Source organism: Neoarius graeffei, chromosome 19, assembly GCF_027579695.1.
Source record: "Neoarius graeffei isolate fNeoGra1 chromosome 19, fNeoGra1.pri, whole genome shotgun sequence".
In the NCBI taxonomy this organism is placed as follows: domain Eukaryota; kingdom Metazoa; phylum Chordata; class Actinopteri; order Siluriformes; family Ariidae; genus Neoarius; species Neoarius graeffei.
The window spans coordinates 66,333,848-66,354,748 of record NC_083587.1 but is presented as its reverse complement, the minus strand read 5'-3'; the positions used below and the strand labels follow the sequence as shown (position 1 = coordinate 66,354,748).

The following is a 20,901-nucleotide window of genomic DNA, read 5'->3' as shown; positions in this document are numbered from 1 at the left end:
CCCCCCCAAGGCACGGCTCCAGAAGTCCCTAGACACAGATCCACCAAGACGGGCGGGAGGAGGGGGAATACCGGTGGAGAGTCAGAATTCCTCTGACCAGTCAGTGTCCATAGGCCCTGCACCATCTTCACTGTCGGAAGACTCGTCATCCAAGGGCCCCCGCCCAGGATTCAGTTCAGTGTCAGACTCGGACACTGGAGCAGGGGCAGGGTCCGGAAGTGGATCCGCCCAGTGAGAACCCCTACGTCGACCCCATCGGATGGAGGGCTGGTCAGGGTGTAGGCAATGGAAGTCAGCGATGAGGGCCGGATCCAAAATCCTTCCAGCGGGGACCAGTGCCCTCTCCTCAGGACCATAACCCTTTCAGTCTACCAAGTATTGGATGCCCCTACCCCTCCATCGAGAGCGGAGCAGTCGCCGGACCGTGTAGACAGGTCCACCATCAATGAAGCGTGTGGAAGGGGGCGGCGGTGTTACCAGGACCAGGGGGCTCTCGTGCACCAGTTTGAGTGTGGAGACGTGGAAGGTGGGATGTATCTTCATGGTCTTGGGCAGCAGCAGCCGAACTGCCGTTGGACTGATGACCTTCTGTATGGGAAAGGGTCCGATGTAGCGAGGCGCCAATTTGTGTGACTCCACCCGCAGTGGTAGGTCTCGAGCAGACAACCATACCTTCTGGCCGACATGGTAAACAGGTGCAGGGGTCCTCCGCCGGTTAGCCCCAACAGCATAGCTGGTACTGGACTTCAGGAGTGCGGTGCGGGCCTGAGCCCATGTGCGGCGGCAGCGGTGGACGTAGGCGAGAGCAGACGGGCAGGTGGCATCTCCCTCCTGGCTGGCAAACAGAGGTGGTTGATAACCATATACACACTGGAAGGGGGAGAGTCTGGTGGCAGAACTGGTGAGGGAGTTGTGGGCATATTCCACCCAGAGCAGATGTTGAGCCCAGGCGTGGGGGTTGCGTGAAGCCACACACCTACTGTAAGTGCCTTCTCCAGTTCTTGGTTCATGCGCTCTGTTTGGACATTAGACTGTGGGTGAAACCCAGATGACAGACTGGCAGTGGCCCCGAGGAGGTGGCAGAATTCTTTCCAGAAACTGGCGGAGAACTGCGGTCCCCGGTCAGACACGATATCCCTGGGCAGGCCGTGGACTTGAAAGACGTGTTCTAAGATGACCCGGGCAGTCTCCTTCGCAGTTGGCAGTTTTGGGAGAGGCACGAAGTGGGTCATCTTACTGAAGCGGTCCACAATGGTGAGGATGACTGTATTACCTTCCGACGGAGGAAGACCAGTAACAAAATGCAGGGAGACATGGGACCAGGGACGCATGGGTACTGGCAGGGGCTGGAGTAACCTGGCTGGGGGCTGACTGGGGGATTTGTGCTAGTTGCAAGTGGGGCAGGCTCTCACAAAAAATCCTGGATGTCCTTCCTCATCAACGGCCACCAGAATCGCTGAGACAGCAGATGGAGGGTGCGTGTGACCCCGGGGTGACAGGCCAGGCGGGAGTCATGTCCCCATTGAATGACCTGAGACCTCAGACCGGCTGGGACATAGAGACGGTTGGAGGGGCAAGTGCTGGGGCTTGGCTGGTCCCTGATGGCTTCTCGAACCTGCTCCTTGATGTCCCAGGTTAGGGCAGCAATGACACAGGGGCTTGGGAGGATGGGTGTTGATTCCTCCCTGGATACCTCATCCTTCTGAATCATCCGAGAGAGTGCATCGGGCTTGATGTTGCGGGAGCCAGGACGGTAGGAAAGGACAAAGTTGAATCGGGTGAAGAATAATGACCACCGGCGCTGGCGGGAGTTTAGCCTCCTGGCTGTCTGGATATACTCCAGGTTTTTGTGGTCAGTCCAGACCACAAACAGAACCTTAGACCCCTCCAACCAGTGGCACCACTCCTCGAGGGCGAGCTTGACAGCCAGTAGCTCACGGTTGCTGATATCATAGTTGCTTTCTGCTGGGGTCAGTCTTCGGGAGTAGAAGGCACAGGGGTGCATCTTGCCATCCTCTGCTGCTCGCTGGGAAAGCACAGCCCCGACTCCCACATCCGCAGCATCTACCTCCACCACAAACTGCTGCTCGGCGTCAGGCATCTGGAGGATGGGAGCTGAAGTGAAACGGGCCTTGAGGTTTTCGAAGGCTTTGTCAGCTGCTGCAGTCCATTGGAAAGGCTGTTTGATGTTGGTCAGTGCGGTGAGTGGGGCTGCCACGGTGCTGTAGCCCCGGATGAATCTTCTATAAAAGTTGGCAAACCCCAGGAACTGCTGCAGTTTCTTATGGCTCTCTGGAACCGGCCACGATGTCACTGCTGACACCTTTGCAGGGTCCATTTGAATGCTGCCCTCGGTCACCACATATCCCAGGAACGAGAAAGACTGAGCGTGGAACTCACACTTCTCTGCTTTCACAAACAGCGAGTTTTCAAGCAGGCGGCGCAGTACCAACTGAACATGGTGGGTGTGTTCAGACAGGGTTTTTGAGAAGATCAAAATATCATCCAAGTAAACGAAAACAAACTTATTGAGCATGTCTCTGAGGATGTCGTTTACCAGCGCCTGGAACACTGCTGGGGCATTGGTGAGACCGAATGGCATGACAAGATATTCATAATGTCCTGTCGGAGTGTTGAATGGAGTCTTCCACTCGTTGCCTTCTCTCACTCACACCAGATGGTAAGCGTTCTGAAGATCTAGCTTGGTGAACACTGTGGCCCCTTGCAGCAGTTCAAAGGCGGAGGAGAGTAGTGGCAGAGGGTAGCGGTTCTTAACCGTAATGTCGTTCAAGCCCCGGTAAACTATGCATGGGCAAAGAGAACCATCCTTCTTTCACACGAAGAAGAATCCAGCTCTGGCAGGAGAGGACGACGGACGGATTATGCCAGCAGCCAGAGAGTCGTTTATGTAGTCCTCCATGGCCTTTCTTTCCGGGGCTGATAGGGAGTAGAGACGGCCCTTCGGGGGTGCGGTGCCTGGCAGGAGGTTGATGGCGCAGTCATATGGTCGGTGTGGGGGCAAAGACATGGCCTTGGACTTGTTGAACACCTCTCTCAGGTTGTGATAGCAGACAGGAACCTTGGATATGTCGGGGGCGGAGCTGGTGGTTTCCTGGTTGGTTGGCAGGACGGCTCCCTTTAAGCAGGTCTGATGGCAGCCCCTTCCCCACTCTCATATTGTGCCAGTCTCCCAGTCAAGTTGGGGGTTGTGTTGACAGAGCCACGGGTAGCCTAGGATGAGTGGTTGGCCGGGTGAGTGTAGGAGGTGGAACTGGATGGACTCCTGGTGGTTTCCTGACAGCAGTATAGTCACGGGGGCTGTGATGCCGAGACGATGTCCACCCAGCACTCGTACAGGAACGGGTGGAGTGAGATGGTGACAGCCCACACCCAGCTGCTGTGCGAACTCTGTATCCATGATGTTTGCTTTGGCTCCAGAGTCCACCAGGGCGGCCAGGGCACAAGTGGTGTCGGGAAACTGAAGCAGGGGTTTTCGGATGGAGGGAGACTGGATATATGTCGAGCTCACCCGGATCTCCCCTACACCTGGTGAGCTCTGGCTTTTGCCGGGCAGGTGGTGACACGGTGACCTTCCCCACCACAGTAGAGGCACAGGTTTGAGGTTAGGCGGTGCTGTCGCTCTTCGGGGGTGAGGGAGGCACGGTCGATCTCCATGGGCTCAGGCTGATTATGTTGGCTTTGGGGCGTGACAGGCGGGAACTGGGCAGCGGAAGACTCACCCTGAGTGTGGGTGGCAGGTTGACTCGGACGCCCCTTCTCTCGTCTGCGGATCTGGATACGGTGATCAATGCGTACGGCAAGGGCAATGGCCTCATCGAGTGTCGCTCATGGGAGACGAGCTCGTCTTTGACGTAGTCCGCCAAACTGTGGAGGAAGGCGTCCACTAGTGCCGCCATGTTCCACAAACTGCGCCTCGCCAGGGTACGAAAGTCAATGGAGTAGTCCGCCACCGTCCGGTTGCCCTGACGGATACTCATCAGTGCTCGTGACTCCTCTGTTCTTGACAAGCCCAGGTCGAACACCTTTAACATCTCCTTGGCGAAGGCACCAAAGGAGGCACAGGCCAGGGTCTGCCGGTCGAATTCTGCTGTCCCCCACAGCCGAGCCCGGCCGGTCAGGTGAGTGATGACATACCCCACCTTGGCTCCCTCCATTGAGAAGGTCCTGGGCTGCAGAGAAAACTGGATACGGCAGCTGGTCAGGAATGGCCAGACCTGGTTTGGGTCACCATTGAAACGTTCCGGATTACCGATCTTCGGTTCCGGGTCACCGGGAGCTAGAGGCTGTGCCGCCAGGACTGGAGCAACTGGATTTCGAGGAGAAGCCACGGCAGAGGAGCTTGGTGGTGCAGACAGAGCTGGAGCGGATGGAGTGGTGAGGTTGGTGAGTACTTGCAGGACTTGGGTTAGCTGCTGCTGCTGTTGGAGGTGGCCAAGCTGGAGCAGAGACGCAATGTCGCCGGACATCCGGTTTATGTCTCCCTCTGTGCGTTCCAGTCGCTGCAGGCCAGTCATTTGAGGCTCGATCCCCATGCTGGTCAGGAAGGGCGCTGGGTCCATGATGATCAGATCGTTCTGTCAGGACAAACAGACAAGGACCCAAGAGCACAAGTTAAATGTTGAATTTATTGATAGCAGGGGAAAGGGAGGATGTGTGTGAAGTTCAGTGGCAGGAAGACTGAGAGGCAGGGATGGCTGGTGGGAGCATGGTGGTGACGTTTGAGGTCTCCCATCCAAGTACTAACCAGGCCCAACCCTGCTTAGCTTCTGAGATCAGATAGGATCAGGCATAGTCAGAGTAGTTTGGCTGCAAGCTGACAGCCCTTGGTGTTCAGGCGGTCTCCCAGCGAGCAGGCTCTCAGCAGGCAGACAGGACAGCACGACAGACAGGAGTTTGGGAACAGGCTGAAACACAGAGTCACAGGTCAGGAAGCGAGAATGGAGACAGAAATGCAGGGTCAGGTTACCAGGGCTGAAGAGTTGACGGAGTCGATGCCTTGAAAGACGATCTGACACTGAAGCTTGGGAGGACTGCAGTTTAAATACACACAGGGAAGGGAGCAGGTGATAGGCAACAGCCAATGACAGCCACTGAAAGTCAAATGAGAGTTAATTGACAGCAGGTGAGCCTGATGGGAAAGGAGCATGCAGGCGTGTCACGTAATACTGAGTGGAGAGGAGTGGAATGTAAACTGATGAGAGGAAACCACAGGTAGGACCATGACACCCTCGTGAACAGATCCAAAATGGAGACAAAGGCAGAGTTGAAAACCAGGCAGTGGTGGAGTGAGGCACAGACAGGATATCAGAGGGATACAATACTCAAAGTCCAAAAATACAAACAGGGTCAAAACCAGAAAAGCGACACAGAATGAAAGGCTTGGTAACATTAGACACAGGATACAGAGTGTACACTTCACAAAGTCTGTGTGTTACTGAGAGTCCTTCTATATATGTGCTGTGATTGCACTCTAATCAGGAACAGGTGCAGGGTGATTAGTCCTAATGGCACTGTGAGTGTTGTAGTCTGTGGCTTTACGCTCATATTATTCTATCCAGGTTGATTTTGTGTCCTCGCAAATATTTTGCTCAGGAGTTCGGCTTTTAGGCACTGAGTAAATATCTATAATAATAATAATAAGAAGAAGAAGAAGAAGAAGAAAAAGGTTACCTTTATATAGTGCCTTTCTGAAACTCAAGGTCGCTTTACATAGGTCAAAGAAAACACCATGGAAAAAAAGCTGCTAAAGAGTGGCGAGTTTATGCACTGGTGGAGAAATGTTAATGAAACAGAAAGGTTTTGAGAAGAGATTTGAAGAAAGGAAGAGAAGAGCCGTCAAGGAGGGGTTAAGGAAGGGTATTCCAGAGCTTGGGGGCTGTCTCGCTGAAGGACCCAGGGTCGAGAATCTACTGAGAGAAACAGCAAGGAGGTTATAGCTAGAGGATCTGAGAGAGAGGGATGGAGTATAAAGGGTCAGGAGATCACAGATGGAAGAAGGAGTAAGGTTATGGAGAGCTTGGAAGATGAGTAGGATGATTTTATATTTAATTCTGGACAGAACATGTAGCCAGTGAAGCTGGGGGGGGGGGGTGATATGAGCAGATGGTTTGGTCTGGGTGAGGAGTCTCGCTGCAGAGTTCTGAATGTATTGTAATCTTTGAAGGGATTTAGTAAGGAAGCCAATAAGAAGGGAGTTGCAATAATCTAGGCGGGACATAATGAAGGAGTGGACCAACGTTTGAACATCACTAGTGGACAGAAAGGGGCGAAGGTGGGCAACGTTGCTGAGATGGAAGAAAGCAGTCTTGGTGAGGAATTTAATGTGGGGATCAAAGTTGAGTGAGGGGTCAAGCAATATTCCAAGGTTTCTCACAACAGGTGAAGATTTAACAAGTGCACCGTCGATGTTAAAACTGAAACTGGAGGATTTGGACAATGACGATTTGGAGCCAATAAGCATGATTTCTGTTTTATCTGTGTTAAGTTTTAGAAAATTATTCGGCATCCACAACTTTAGGTCTGATAGACAGTCATTGAGGGAACTGGGGGGAGGATGGAGTGAGATATAATTGGATGTCATCAGCGTAGCAATGGAAGTTACAAATAATTTGGCCAAGGGGCAGATTATATGAATTTTCTTAAAGACCAGTGTAGCGCGGACAATGAGTGGGTGGAGCACAGAGGACGGCAGGACAACGTTTGGAGGTAGTGACAGCGTATTTATTAGTAAACTTTTCAGTCTAATAATCGCAGCACACAGACACACACTCAGCCTCCAATCCCGGGTCGCGCTCCCTCTGCTCTCTCTCAGCCTCCTAAAATAGGGAGCGGTTAACTGGGAAAACACACACAAAACACAGGTTAATTACAGTCAGGTGTAGCGAATCTGCCACTCACCTTCCCCGGCTCCACCCTCCTGTCACAGACCGATGCTTGACCACGCCCCCGCTGCCACAACCAGACTAAAGACTCGAGGAGTCAGTTTAATAAATAATCAGTTTATTCAGTCAAGCCTGAGAAAACATTAAAGGGCTCCTGACAGGAAAATTATGCTCTAAAATAGGTTTCTGTAATAAAACTACAAACACCACTGATCACTTTCATGAGAGAACTAACCACCAACAGAACGAAATCAGTAGATTTGTCTTTGTGCAAAGTTGCGTCAATCTGGCCAAGCGCTAAGCCTCTGTCAGTGGCCGCCATATTTGCCGTGACGTCACATGCAGAACAACTGCTCGGCCTTCAAGGCAGCTATGGCCAATGAAACAGATCGATTTTCTGACCACATGCCTTCATCTCTAGTAGGGTTGATTACTGCAATGGCCTTTTCACAGGCCTGCCAAAAAAGACCATCAAACGACTTCAGCTGGTTCAAAATGCAGCGGCGAGGGTTCTCACATGAACAAAAAGAACAGAGCACATTACTCCAATTCTAAGGTCCCTTCACTGGCTTCCAGTAAGCTACAGAATTGACTTTAAAGTATTGCTGCTGGTATACAAATCTCTAAATGGTACAGGGCCCAATTACCTCTCTGATATGTTGCAGCGGCCTAACCCAATCAGATCTACCAGATCAAAACAGAAAAATTTACTATTAAAACCAGTTGTTAAAACAAAGTGTGGTGAAGCAGCTTTTAGCTACTATGCAGTACAGCTATGGAACCAACTGCCAGAGGACATTAAAAATGCTCCTGCTGTTGGCAGCTTCAAATCTAGGTTAAAGACCAAGCTGTTTTCAGATGCTTTCTGTTAAATAATTAATATTTTTACATTTTTTATAATCTTTACTTTCTCTGCATGTTTTAAATTTACTTTAATTTTATTCTATTTTATTCCGCTGGTTTCTTTTTCTTTTTCTCCTTTTTTCTTTTTGGCATTTTATTATTTTATTTCTACTATTGTTTAATTCTTATTATTTTCTTTTAATTCTTTTAATTCTTTTAATTAATTGTTTTAGAATAAAAATAAAATTATTTTATGTAATTTTATTTCTCTATTGTTTACTGTTTTTGTTTTTGCTTCTGTAAAGCACATTGACCTGCCATTGTGTATGAAATGTGCTATATAAATAAACTTGCCTTGCCTTGCCTTACCAGTTTTCAGAAACTGAGGCCCTTTTTGAGGTTGACACTGGACATGTCGGATTACATGAAGACGAAGCAGTGGGTGGCATTTTGCCTTATCGTTTTGAGCCATATCTGGACGATTTGCCTGCAGAAGGCAAGATTTCCGACTCGGACACAGACGATGACGGGCCCAATGCAGAGGACGTCGTGATCCCAGCTGACATCAGGAGGCTCCAAAACACTGAATGGTAATATAATAATAATAGAGCTAGTCCTCTGGGGGGGGGGGGGGGGGGGGGCATGCAGATAATATTACTGCACTGATTTCCTTTTTAAAAAAAATATGCTCTCTTGAAAGTTCATGGTCTTTTAGATTTGGTCCGTTTTCTCACATTTTTATTTGATAAGAATAAAAACTTCTATGAACTAATGAAATTCAATTGCATGTTAGGCCTATAAGGTCCAGCCAACACGGTATTGCAGCGGAACTGTGGCAGAACTTTGAATCATCAACAAATTCACCTATTGCTATTATTTAGTAGTAAATATCTCATTACAAGACGGAGATCTACACCAAAAAATCATAAATCAACAACTAATCAAACAAGTGTCACATGTCTGTCAAACAGAGGCCCACCTGTCACTGGGAGTCCACATGTCCCGTGTCCGGCGCACTTGTTTTGCCCGCTCTTCGCGTCTGATGGGATCCTTGGGAAAGGTGTACAGACTATACCCGGCTTCCCTGGTGTTTGAGCAAAATCCAGCCACACAACGAGCAGGCATATTCACCAAAATAAACGACTCAGACGCAAAAATATTCACTAGCGAAGCACTGGTGAACAACGAGAAGTTGAGAAAATGTCAGTGGTTCTGCATGTGACGTCATATCCGCCTTCTTCCTCGGCCGTGGGTTGGCTCGCTATGATATCGATTTATCTGCGTGGCGGGCCATTCAAAATGATGTTTGTTACTATTCTGTCGCGCGATGTGTGAAGTAAATATGTCATTTTATTCAACTCAATGTGGCGGAAATTAACAATTTAACATATTTTTTGCTGTCAGGAGCCCTTTAACAATAAACATAGAAAGCCCACATCATTAATGTGACACATGAGCTTACGGTTCCTAAAACCTCAGGTAAATATGACCAAGAGTACCTCTACTGTTCTTATTTTTATTTACCACCACTGTTATTTTGTAGAAAAGATTTTATAACTCCAGAAGTCACACTAAAAAAAAAGTTCCATATTGCATAGTATCCTGCACATTGTTATATATCACCATGGTTTAAAAAAAACATGATTCACGCAGAAGAGCAAATTCATTCACTAATTTGATAAAACAAAAAGCAAAAAAGCAGGAAAAACTATGACATTAACTTCAAGATACAAACAGATTAAAATAATTGTTAATATGGTGAAGGTTTCTGTGAGGAAGTGCTGATGTAACATTGATGGAAGCAGTCTCCAGGATCAGCACTTTAAAGCTGTAATTTTAGATTTTCTGGCATCTTTAAGACCGACTTCTTCTTTCATACAAAATAATGAACACATCACTGTGGTGTAAGAGGAATAAAACACACGCGGGACATGCTGTTATTGGAAAATAATCAACTTCAGGTGGTTACAGTAACTCTGCTTCATCACACCACCCTGTCAATCTGTATTTGACTATAACACACACACACACACACACACACACACACACACACACACACACACCGAAGTCTGGGATGAAGTAAGTGAGGTGTGAAAGTGTGATCAGTTGATGGTGAATGTATTGTACTGTACTGTGGTGTAGATGTCTGAATCGTCCTCCTTCAGCTCCTCACATCTGCAATCACACACACACACACACACACATTTCAGAGACACAAATTACACACTGATAAGAATGTGACAAAGATTTTACAGATTGTACTGGATGGAAATATGTAGAGTTTTACCTCCTGATGTAAATCACAGCTCCTACGATGACTGAGACGATGAAAATCACTCCAACTGACACCGAGATAATGATCCAGATTAACCACTGATCAGGATTTTCACCTGTTAAAGGTCCCATGGCATGAAATTTTCACTTTCTGAGGTTTTTTAAAGTTAAAATGAGTTCCTCTGACCTTCTTAAGTCACCCCAGTGGCTAGAAATTTCATAATGTGTAAACCAAACTATGCCCAACATTTGAGAATGGCACGTCAAAACGGCGCATTGATAAGCTCTTCCCTTGCCTACGTCAGCAAGGGAGATGATCCCCACGCCGCCCCTCTGGATTCCCACCCACTGTATGGATTGCCCCGCCCAGTTGTAGTGAGGAGACCATAGAGGACACAACAACATGGCATCACCTAAGCGAGCGAAACATGGAAATTGCGCTGTACATGGATGTGACAACACAGAAAAGAGTCTGTTTTTACTGCCGACGGGAGAGCCCCTGAAGACGCAGTGGCTTAATTTTATTTACTCCAATAATACGCCGTCGAGTCTACCTAAGACGGTGTATGTTTGTCGGAAGCATTTTCCTGATGAATGTTTCCACAACTTGGGACAGTACAGGGCAGGTTTTGCACATCAACTGTCACTGAAGCCTGGGTCCGTACCAAGCATCCCTGCCGCATCAGCCACAAACACCGAACAAGTAAGTGTATAACTGTTAAGTCGTTTTGCTGTGTTTTAAAATCGGTGCGTTTGCAATGGCTACATTAGCTGTGCAGCTAACCGCTTCCTGCAGTTAGCCAGGTACTCTGCGCTACCTCTGTTATAATAGCCAATCAAAACAGTTTTTACAAAGACACCCACATTCTTTTTTTTAAGTCACTCGTTCATTTTATTTGTTTGTTTGTTCAGTAAAAACCCAAACATTTGTTGAATTTATTTTATTTCCTCGCGTCGCACCTTAATGACGTCAGCGCGCGGTATTTTTCCCTGATTCTGGGCCGGGGTGTCGTGAGTGGCAGAGCAGCTCCATCGCTGCGATCCATTGAAAGTCAGCCCTAGATCCAATCTTTTGTCGGGAGCCGAGGTCGCGCGGGCGGCCCTCCAGCGGCACCGGCCACCCGTGGAGGCAGCGGTTCTCCCAGGGGCGAGTTGGGGGGAGGAAATGGCAAAGTCCCCACTCCTCCATGGTAAAACTGCTCAGTTTTACCATGGGCCTCAGGCTGAAAAAAAAACAACAAAGTCCCAGTTTTACCATGGGCTCGAGTTGTACCATTTTTTTAGACAGGGCGGACAGACCAGGGCATTCGCCCGCCTGGCCGTGCCTGACGAGGAGCGCTCTCGGCCGGCTTGGGAGGCAGACGGCAGCCCCTTCTGGAAGTGCAGTTTTACCATGGGCCTTAGGCGGAAAAAAATGACAAAGTCCCACTGCTCAGTTTTACCATGGGCCTCAGGCGGGGAAAAAATGACACAGTCCCAGTTTTACCATGGGCTCGAGTTGTACCATTTTTTTAGACAGGGCAGACAGACCAGGGCATTCGCCCGCCTGGCCGTGCCCAACGAGGAGCGCTCTCGGCCGGTTTGGGAGGCAGACGGCAGCCCCTCCTCTTCCCCCCATGGCATGCCCCCACCCTCTACCCTTTCCCGCCTCCATGGTTCTCATTAGCAAAACGACGCACTGGGAAAAGGGCTGAAATGGGGCTTTCTTCCAGGAGGCTATATCTACGTTCCGAGGGTTCATTTCAAGAAAGGCTGCGGATATAACATCCGGAAGCCTCCACGAGCCCGTTTAAAGCATCAACAAACCACCATGCAATGGGACCTTTAAAAACAACAGTATTTAACATTTATTGAATATTAAACTGAACACAAGTCACTTCATTTCCTTCAGGAATCATTCGAGATGTTCAGGAATGTTGTGAGCAGATGGACCCACCCTCGACGTGAAGGCTGATCGTTTCAGATCTTGAGGCCTCGTTGGTTTTCCAAGTGCAGGTGTAATTCCCAGAATCCCTCACGGTTAGAGCAGGAAAGTGAAGAACGGGTCCTGATTCAGGTAAGAGCTTGTTGTTCTTAGACCACATGAACTGTGAGGAACTGTGTGTGCAGTTCACATCACACGTCAGATTTAACGAGTCTCCTTGTTTAAGGGTCCCGTTTCCACTGAGCCTGATTAGTGACACCTTTAAATCTTTTCCAGAGAGCAGGAAAGACTCCACGTCAGTGAATCAGGATTTCTCTCACTGATAAAAATGTTTTACTGAATAATAAACATCAGCTACATGAGATTTCTTGATAAAAATTAAAGCTGGAGTTAAATTTACTTTCACTGTTCAAAAGAGAAAGATTTCCACAAAATGATTTAATGTATTCCTATAGGTGAGGAAAGTCAATTATACAGATCATGAATCATTTGGATTTTTATTTTAATCATTAAAATTTACCTGCAACTTGTAGAGTCGCTCCAGGATCACCTGTCCGTCTGTCATCAGGATTAGCAGTTATAAATCTGAATCTGTACTCTCCAGAATAACTGAACTGTAGATTGTGGATTAATAAAGTGCAGTTTGATTTGTCGTCTCCAGCGGACTCAAAGTCTGAGTTGGTGTTTGATGAGCTGTTATAAACATACGGAGGGTTTAAACAGAAATCTGTGTTTGAGTTCATTGAGCACCAAAACTTTTTCCTCAACTGAATATTAGGATTTGATGTTGGATCATAATAATAACTGCAGGGAATGGAGACACTGAATCCTCTCACAGCACAGATCGGATTATCAGGATATTTCACAGACCAACGACTTTTGTCCTGAGTGAGAACACCTGTGTAGAGAAATAAATGCAGATTAAAAGACATTGATGAAGTTTTGCTGATGGATTGTTTTATATGTTGTGTGTTCATCAGATATTTCTCATTACTGCACTGAACACAATACACCTTTATATCTGTACAAGGCCGTAGTCAGAGGGGGTCAGGTGGGTTTTCCGAATCCCCCACACCATGTGAAAGTCATAAGTTAATTAGTGGACAAGTTTCTTGCCTTCAATGCATTAGAGATCAAACAGTAAATAATAAAAATACAGTAAATAGCCCAATTCCACAACTGCAGTAATCCATATTATGTCAAGAACCGCTCAAGTAAATAAAGAGAAACAATATCCATCATTACTTTAAAATATGGGCGGCATGGTGGTGCACTGACAGTTCCATCATTCTGTCGCTAAACGAACAGCTGATCACACCGAGGTGCTCGCTGAGCGCCGATATTTATTAGTTTGGTCCTGCGTTTCCTTTCCTTCGTATATAACATAACGTCTTTTCTTCTCACTTTCTGTTACTGTAGTCGCTCTTTCACGTTTCATTCGCACACTCATGTCCTCCATTTTTCTCTCCTGTTTCAAATTTGTATCCCACAATGCCTTGTGCGAACGGGGAAAGCCCACCACGTAATGTATGATGTAGTATATTGAATTGGGTCATGGTGAAGCAGGAAAAAATAGCGGAGAATTTACAGCCACATGGCCCCAAATTCATTAATTGTTCTATTTTTAAAAAGCTAATAAAATTGGAAGTCTGTGATTCAAATTCAGTAGCTTTTGGTCACTAAACAAAAATAATTGGGTGTCGGGAAAAATTATTTTCATGGCCTACACTTGAAAAATCTGAAAGTCAGTCTACGTTTAAACTGACTTATCTTACAGGGGCGGATCCAGGAAATTGTGAAGGGGGGCGGCATCAACCCAGTAAGGCTGGGGGTCTGGGGGCCGCCAAAGGCCCACGGAAGATCTGCAATTTTTAAATACCCAGAGATGCATTTTGAGCTGTCAGAGACATGTTGTAAATGAAACCTCTTAAATAAAATTACCATCTCAAGAATATGTTTTAAAACTCAGAACTTTCAAAACATTTTATTTGTCACTGAAAATGATATTGTCAGAGTTGCAGGCAGGGGCGCTGCTGGAAATTTTGGGCCCTATGAAAGAATATAATATTCCAAACCACCCCAAAAAAGAAAAAAAAAACTTAGTTTATCCAGAGGAAGTGTTATTCGTGTAATTTTCTAACACACACACACACACACACACACACACACACACATGAATTCAAAAGTCTGAGTTTGTCAAACACCAGTACCGACCCACTGGATCTGAACACCTCGACTGAACTGATCACAGAAGACACAGATCTTGTTTATCCCCTGATTTTACTTTACACCACTAGGTGTCAGTATTTATGCCTTATGGGCTTTGTTGTGCATAATTCAGGATCCGTCATATAATCGTACTAATACAGTGTTAGTGAGAACTGTGTGTATGTGTTACTAACGTTTGGATGGAATGAGCTGCATGCTTGGTTAGTAACATTAGTTGATCATAAATGGAAACAAATATCTTAAAAGGCTGATCATAAACGTGCCAATGGCATTATTCGCTTTACATTTTAAATCAAGCGATCTCACAATCTTAGCCAGTTTTTGTGCATTTCATTATTGGAATGTCTATATGAATGTTATCAGCTAAAATAGTACTTGCTTGCTATAGCTAGCTGCTCACATGGCTAATGCAGCATAAATACTAAAAATCAGTCTGCATGAGCCTTAACCCCAAAGCCCTTTATTCACAGATTGCTCTGTAAATATATTATCAACAAAATACTGCTCACCTCCTTCTGCTACAACTGGGAGGGGGTTGAGGGAGGGTTTCCTAATCCTGAGGCTGCATCTGGGCATGTTGAGATCAGACCTCAGGAGCACTGGCGGTTCGTTAATAGGGGCGATTTGGGCGACGCACTCCCAAACAGGGAGATTTTTTTTTTATCTACTCCTACTACCACGGCAACAGTAATGTCATCGTCCAGTCAGGCTAAGGTCATGCCTGGTGTAGCCACGCCCTTTTGGTGCGATTTCTGTCAGGTTCAGATTTGCTCCCAAATCTCCCATTGACAGTAATGTTACATACGTTTTTTTTTCGAAAAATCATGCTCCCAATGCATTTTCTATTAGGTTTTATGTGCTAGCACAAGCAGCGTGTTTTCGTCATACGCCTGTTGCGCGGGAAATGTGTGAACATTCTATGAAGAAGATGGCGAGTGTTGAGTGCAACAATACGATTGCGTCTCTGAAAGAAGTTCCCTTTAGTCGTCGTACCAATGAGGAGAAAACGGCAATCAAACAGCTAGGACCTCCTAGACCGAATTTAAACATCAAGCAAGTGTCTACGAAGGGGGAGAAGACCTACTCGAGGTTTTAACAAGAACTGGTACCACTGGAAAACTTGGCTAGCTGGCTGTGATGTAGTCAATGCTCTTTTTTGCTACCCTTGCGTTCTCTTCCACCCTGGAAGTAGCACAGCAGACGGTACAGTGATATCTGATATTTGAATTTACTAGGCAAAAGTTGTTTGTGTGTGTGTGTGTGTGTGTGTGTGTGTTACCAATGGCAGTTTAACATTGCCATGCTTGGAATTTCAGTAGCCTCAAGTTCTCTCTGACTTGGTGTAAATTAAGCATATTTTCAGTTTTTATATATTGTACAGTATGTGTTCATGGGAGCCAGCAGCACCTTACCTTTTTTCCAACTTGTTAAGCCAAGTTGCACTGACTACAAAACCTTGTGTAACCTTGTGTGTATATAACTAAATAACTAAAGCCTTTTGTGTTCACTGACATGCTTGTAGTACTTTAAATTTCCTTTTAAGGCATGGCTTTCTGGAGGAATTCTTGGGAAAAAAAACTGCAGAATTTATTTAGAATTATTTATTATATGTTGTGGGTGGCACGGTGGTGTAGTGGTTAGCGCTGTCGCCTCACAGCAAGAAGGTCCTGGGTTCAAGCCCCGGGGCCGGCGAGGGCCTTTCTGTGCGGAGTTTGCATGTTCTCCCCGTGTCCGCGTGGGTTTCCTCCGGGTGCTCCGGTTTCCCCCACAGTCCAAAGACATGCAGGTTAGGTTAACTGGTGACTCTAAATTGAGCGTAGGTGTGAATGTGAGTGTGAATGGTTGTCTGTGTCTATGTGTGATGACCTGGCGACTTGTCCAGGGTGTACCCCGCCTTTTGCCCATAGTCAGCTGGGATAGGCTCCAGCTTGCCTGCGACCCTGTAGAAGGATAAAGCGGCTAGAGATAATGAGATGAGATGAGATTATTTGTTGTTAAAATGGTGCAATTCCATATAAAAAAAACACAATTAAGCTGCACATGTTTGTTTGATGGTTATGCTTTTCTTCATCTTTTTCAAAACTTAAATAAACACTTGTTTTGGATTTATATCCTGCCACTTTAATTGCATTCTTTAGAATGAAGAAATTAGAATATGTTTATAATTAAGAATTTGTGTCTACTTATTATAGAATACTGGAAAAATATGAGAAAATAAATGAGTAATGTAATATTAATTGATTGTGATGCCAAATGTTTTGCTTTGAAGGCTTCACAATGAATCTTCCTTAGTTTTAGCCTGGCAAGCCAGATGTGAATGTGAATATTGCCCACTCGTAGGCAAAAATATTTTTGGCCGCTAGGCGGGTGGGTCTAGTTTACTAGGCTACCTTAATTTGCCACCTTTAACTTGTTCAGTGTTGCCACCTAGTGGAGAGAAGAGATATTGTCTATATTGATATCTGAATTTACCAGGCAAAAGCAAGTTCGGCCAATTGATTTGCTGACCACTGCATTCGTGTCACGAGGGAAAAACCCTAAGGTAGGACCTACTATTACAGTGGTGCTTGAAAGTTTGTGAACCCTTTAGAATTTTCTGTATTTCTGCATAAATATGACCGAAAACATCATCAGATTTTCACACAAGTCCTAAAGTTAGACAAAGAGAACCCAGTTAAACAAATGAGACAAAAATAGTATACTTGGTCATTTATTTATTGAGGAAATTGATCCAATATTACATATATGTGAGTGGCAAAAGTATGTGAACCTCTAGGATTGGCAGTTAATTTGAAGGTGAAATTAGAGTCAGGTGTTTTCAATCAATGGGATGACAATCAGGTGTGAGTGGGCACCCTGTTTTATTTAAAGAACAGGGATCTATCAAAGTCTGATCTTCACAACACATGTTTGTGGAAGTGTATCATGGCACGAACAAAGGAGATTTCTGAGGACCTCAGAAAAAGCGTTGTTGATGCTCATCGGACTGGAAAAGGTTACAAAACCATCTCTAAAGAGTTTGGACTCCACCAATCCACAGTCAGACAGATTGTGTACAAATGGAGGAAATTCAAGACCATTATTACCCTCCCTAGGAGTGGTCAACCAACAAAGATCACTCCAAGAGCAAGGCGTGTAATAGTCGGCGAGGTCACAAATGACCCCAGGGTAACTTCTAAGCAACTGAAGGCCTCACTCACATTGGCTAATGTTAATGTTCATGAGTCCGCCATCAGGAGAACACTGAACAACAATAGTGTGCATGGCAGGGTTGCAAGGAGAAAGCCACTGCTCTCCAAAAAGAACATTGCTGCTCATCTGCAGTTTGCTAAAGATCATGTGGACAAGCCAGAATGCTATTGGAAACATGTTTTGTGGATGGATGAGACCAAAATGTAACTTTTTGGTTTAAATGAGAAGCATTATGGTTGGAGAAAAGAAAATGCTACATTCCAGCATAAGAACCTTATCCCATCTGTGAAACATGGTGGTGGTGGTCGTAGTATCATGGTTCGGGCCTGTTTTGCTGCATCTGGGCCAGGATGGCTTGCCATCATTGATGGACCAGTGAATTCTGAATTATACCAGTGAATTCTAAAGGAAAATGTCAGGGCATCTGTCTATGAACAGAATCTCAAGAGAAGTTGGGTCATGCAGCAAGACAACGACCCTAAGCACACAAGTCGTTCTACCAAAGAATGGTTAAAGAAGAATAAAGTTAATGTTTTGGAATGGCCAAGTCAAAGTCCTGACCTTAATCAAATGGAAATGTTGTGGAAGGACCTGAAGCGAGCAGTTCATGTGAGGAAACCCACCAACATCCCAGAGTTGAAGCTGTTCTGTACGGAGGAACGGGCTAAAATTCCTCCAAGCCGGTGTGCAGGACTGATCAACAGTTACCGCAAACGTTTAGTTGCAGTTATTGCTGCACAAGGGGGTCACACCAGATACTGAAAGCAGAGGTTCACATACTTTTGCCACTCACAGATATGTAATATTGGATCATTTTCCTCAATAAATAAATGATCAAGTATAATTTTTGTCTCATTTGTTTAACTGGATTCTCTTTATCTACTTTTAGGACTTGTGTGAAAATCTGATGATGTTTTAGGTCATATTTATGCAGAAATATAGAAAATTCTAAAGGATTCACAAACTTTCAAACACCACTGTCAATATAAATTTATACCATAAACTCTTCAGCTCAATCCCAAAACGATATATTTTGTTTATTTTTTAAAACCTTATGAATTAAATTAAAAAAAACAGTGGGCATATCTCGATATCTGCAATACTAAAATTATTTTTGGGACTGTAGGGGATCACTGGGTGCCCCCCCCCCCCAAATCCATGCCAGTCTTAAGTCTCATGTGTCTCTTTACACTTTTTCAAAAGCTAAAGTTCAGAAGCAGTGATGTTTCTATTTCTTCTGACGCTCCTTCAACATACAATTCTATTTGAAAATATTCTTTTAGCTTTTTATGATTTTACTGCCATCAAAAACAATGATGCTTCCAAATGAAGCAAAACACGACATAAACATGACATAAAGATGACATAAAGATGACTCCTCATTAAATGTTTTTATCTTCGTATTACCTCTGGGAAAAAGAAACTGACATAATCCTCCCATGATGATAGAAATGGTTCCATCAGCAAACTGTGTGAAATGTAGTCCAGCTCCGTGAGGCTCAGTGTTTTCTGATGTACAGCAGGAGTCGTGTGTTTAATTTTTAAAGAACCTGCTGTTGTGTTCTCTGTCTGTGTCAGGGGCGCAGATAGGATTTTTGAACTGGGGGGGACTGAGCTGTCAGCAAATGATTCCATTTTGTGTATATATATATATATATATATATATATATATATATATATATATATATATATATACACACACACTACCATTCAAAAGTTTGGGGTCACTTTGAAATGTCCTTATATTTGAAAGAAAAGCACTGTTCTTTTCAATGAAGATCACTTTAAACTAATCAGAAATCCACTCTATACATTGCTAATGTGGTAAATGACTATTCTAGCTGCAAATGTCTGGTTTTTGGTGCAATATCTCCATAGGTGTATAGAGGCCCATTTCCAGCAACTCTCACTCCAGTGTTCTAATGGTACAATGTGTTTGCTCATTGCCTCAGAAGGCTAATGGATGATTAGAAAACCCTTGTACAATCATGTTAGCACAGCTGAAAACAGTTGACCTCTTTAGAGAAGCTATAAAACTGACCTTCCTTTGAGCAGATTGAGTTTCTGGAGCATCACATTTGTGGGGTCGATTAAATGCTCAAAATGGCCAGAAAAATGTCTCGACTATATTTTCTATTCATTTTACAACTTATGGTGGTAAATAAAAGTGTGACTTTTCATGGAAAACACAAAATTGTCTGGGTGACCCCAAACTTTTGAACGGTAGTGTGTATACATGTTATTTCACCTCCCTCACTGCCATCACCAGGAACTACCTGCAGGCAGGGCCGTAACTACCATTGAGGACACCGAGGTCATGTCCAATAACTGTAAACTGACAACTGCAAAGAAACAGCTCGACAAAGCAAAAAAAAAAAAAAGAGATGATATTCAAAGAAGAAAAATAGCCGAGCTGACGGAAGAAAGGGACTCTGTTTTGAAGCAGTTGTCACAGTGTAAGTATTGCAGTTAAATTAGCCATATCACCTAACCTGTGTGGCCATTAAAGTGTTTGTGAGATGTATCAGACCAGAATTTTTAACTTCACAACACAGGCACACATGCAGAATCATACAATAACAAATCCATGTTGTAAAACCCTTACTTGCCAGGCAATCAAGCAGGTTTTGTACTTATTGACTACATAATCATCGCAACAAACATAAAATGATGTCGCAACTGTATGTGTTTTAATGTTATGCCTTTTCCTCTGCAATAGACAAGAAAAAAAACAGTGCTGCAACTGAGAATCTTACTCTGTCTGACTCTGAGATGTCAGACACTTCATCGACCTCGTCCGAGACATCTTCCTCTGCATCCTCCTCCTCATCATCATGTGATGGGGAGAAGAAGAAGAAGAAGGAGCACAGGAAGCACCAGAAGGATAAAAAGAAGGGGAAGGAGAAGAAACCTAAAAAAAGACAAGCATTTCATGAGGAGAGGTATTTTTCAGTTTTTGTACATCTTTCTTGTTTGGGTTCAATGTGATTTTGAATGATGATTCAAATAGCAGAATGATGGATTTAGCAAATACAATAGTAGATGGGACACAAGAGTAGCTTTCTAAAGTATGCAGACACAAGTTAAGCATAGCTGTGTTTGCTGTTTGGTTAGTTACATAACTCATTCATTGTGTTTTTTTTTTAATGTAATTGTAGCCACAACACCAGAGGACATCATCAAACGCTATAAAAAAGTGCTACAGGCCTTCGGAAGAGGAAAAACCCTGCAAGAATCGTACAGATCAGTAGGAGTTGATCGAAACACAATTTGTTCAGGAGCGGCGATTGTAGAACTGTCGGTAGTCTCCCCCACCAAGTTTGAGGAGCTATTAGCAGGCTATTCTCACGGAGATAAACTCATGTCCTTCATACAAAAGGGCAGAGATGCCATTCAAAATGACCCTACTCTGATACAGGAGGTGGAGAACCAAAAGAAAAGTGGGCAACTCCTTCCTATCAAAAAGAGGTCGTAAGTTGTTAATTGATGTTCTCCCACTGTTTGTTTTGTCTTTGCCAGCCTGGTTATAGACCTGAG

At 45.0% G+C, this 20,901-nt stretch overlaps 1 protein-coding gene across 1 annotated transcript in view; it reads right to left on the bottom strand.

Moving 5' to 3' along the window:
• Positions 1 to 20,901, bottom strand: part of LOC132867650 (uncharacterized) — a 62,978-nt gene that overhangs the window by 27,566 nt on the left and 14,511 nt on the right. Inside the window, exons 6-7 of the mRNA XM_060900622.1 lie at positions 12,464 to 12,841; positions 11,952 to 12,210 (exon numbers count right to left, since the gene is read on the bottom strand). Of these exons, the coding sequence (XP_060756605.1) occupies positions 11,952 to 12,210; positions 12,464 to 12,841 (637 nt within the window). The remainder of the gene's footprint in view (positions 1 to 11,951; positions 12,211 to 12,463; positions 12,842 to 20,901) is intronic.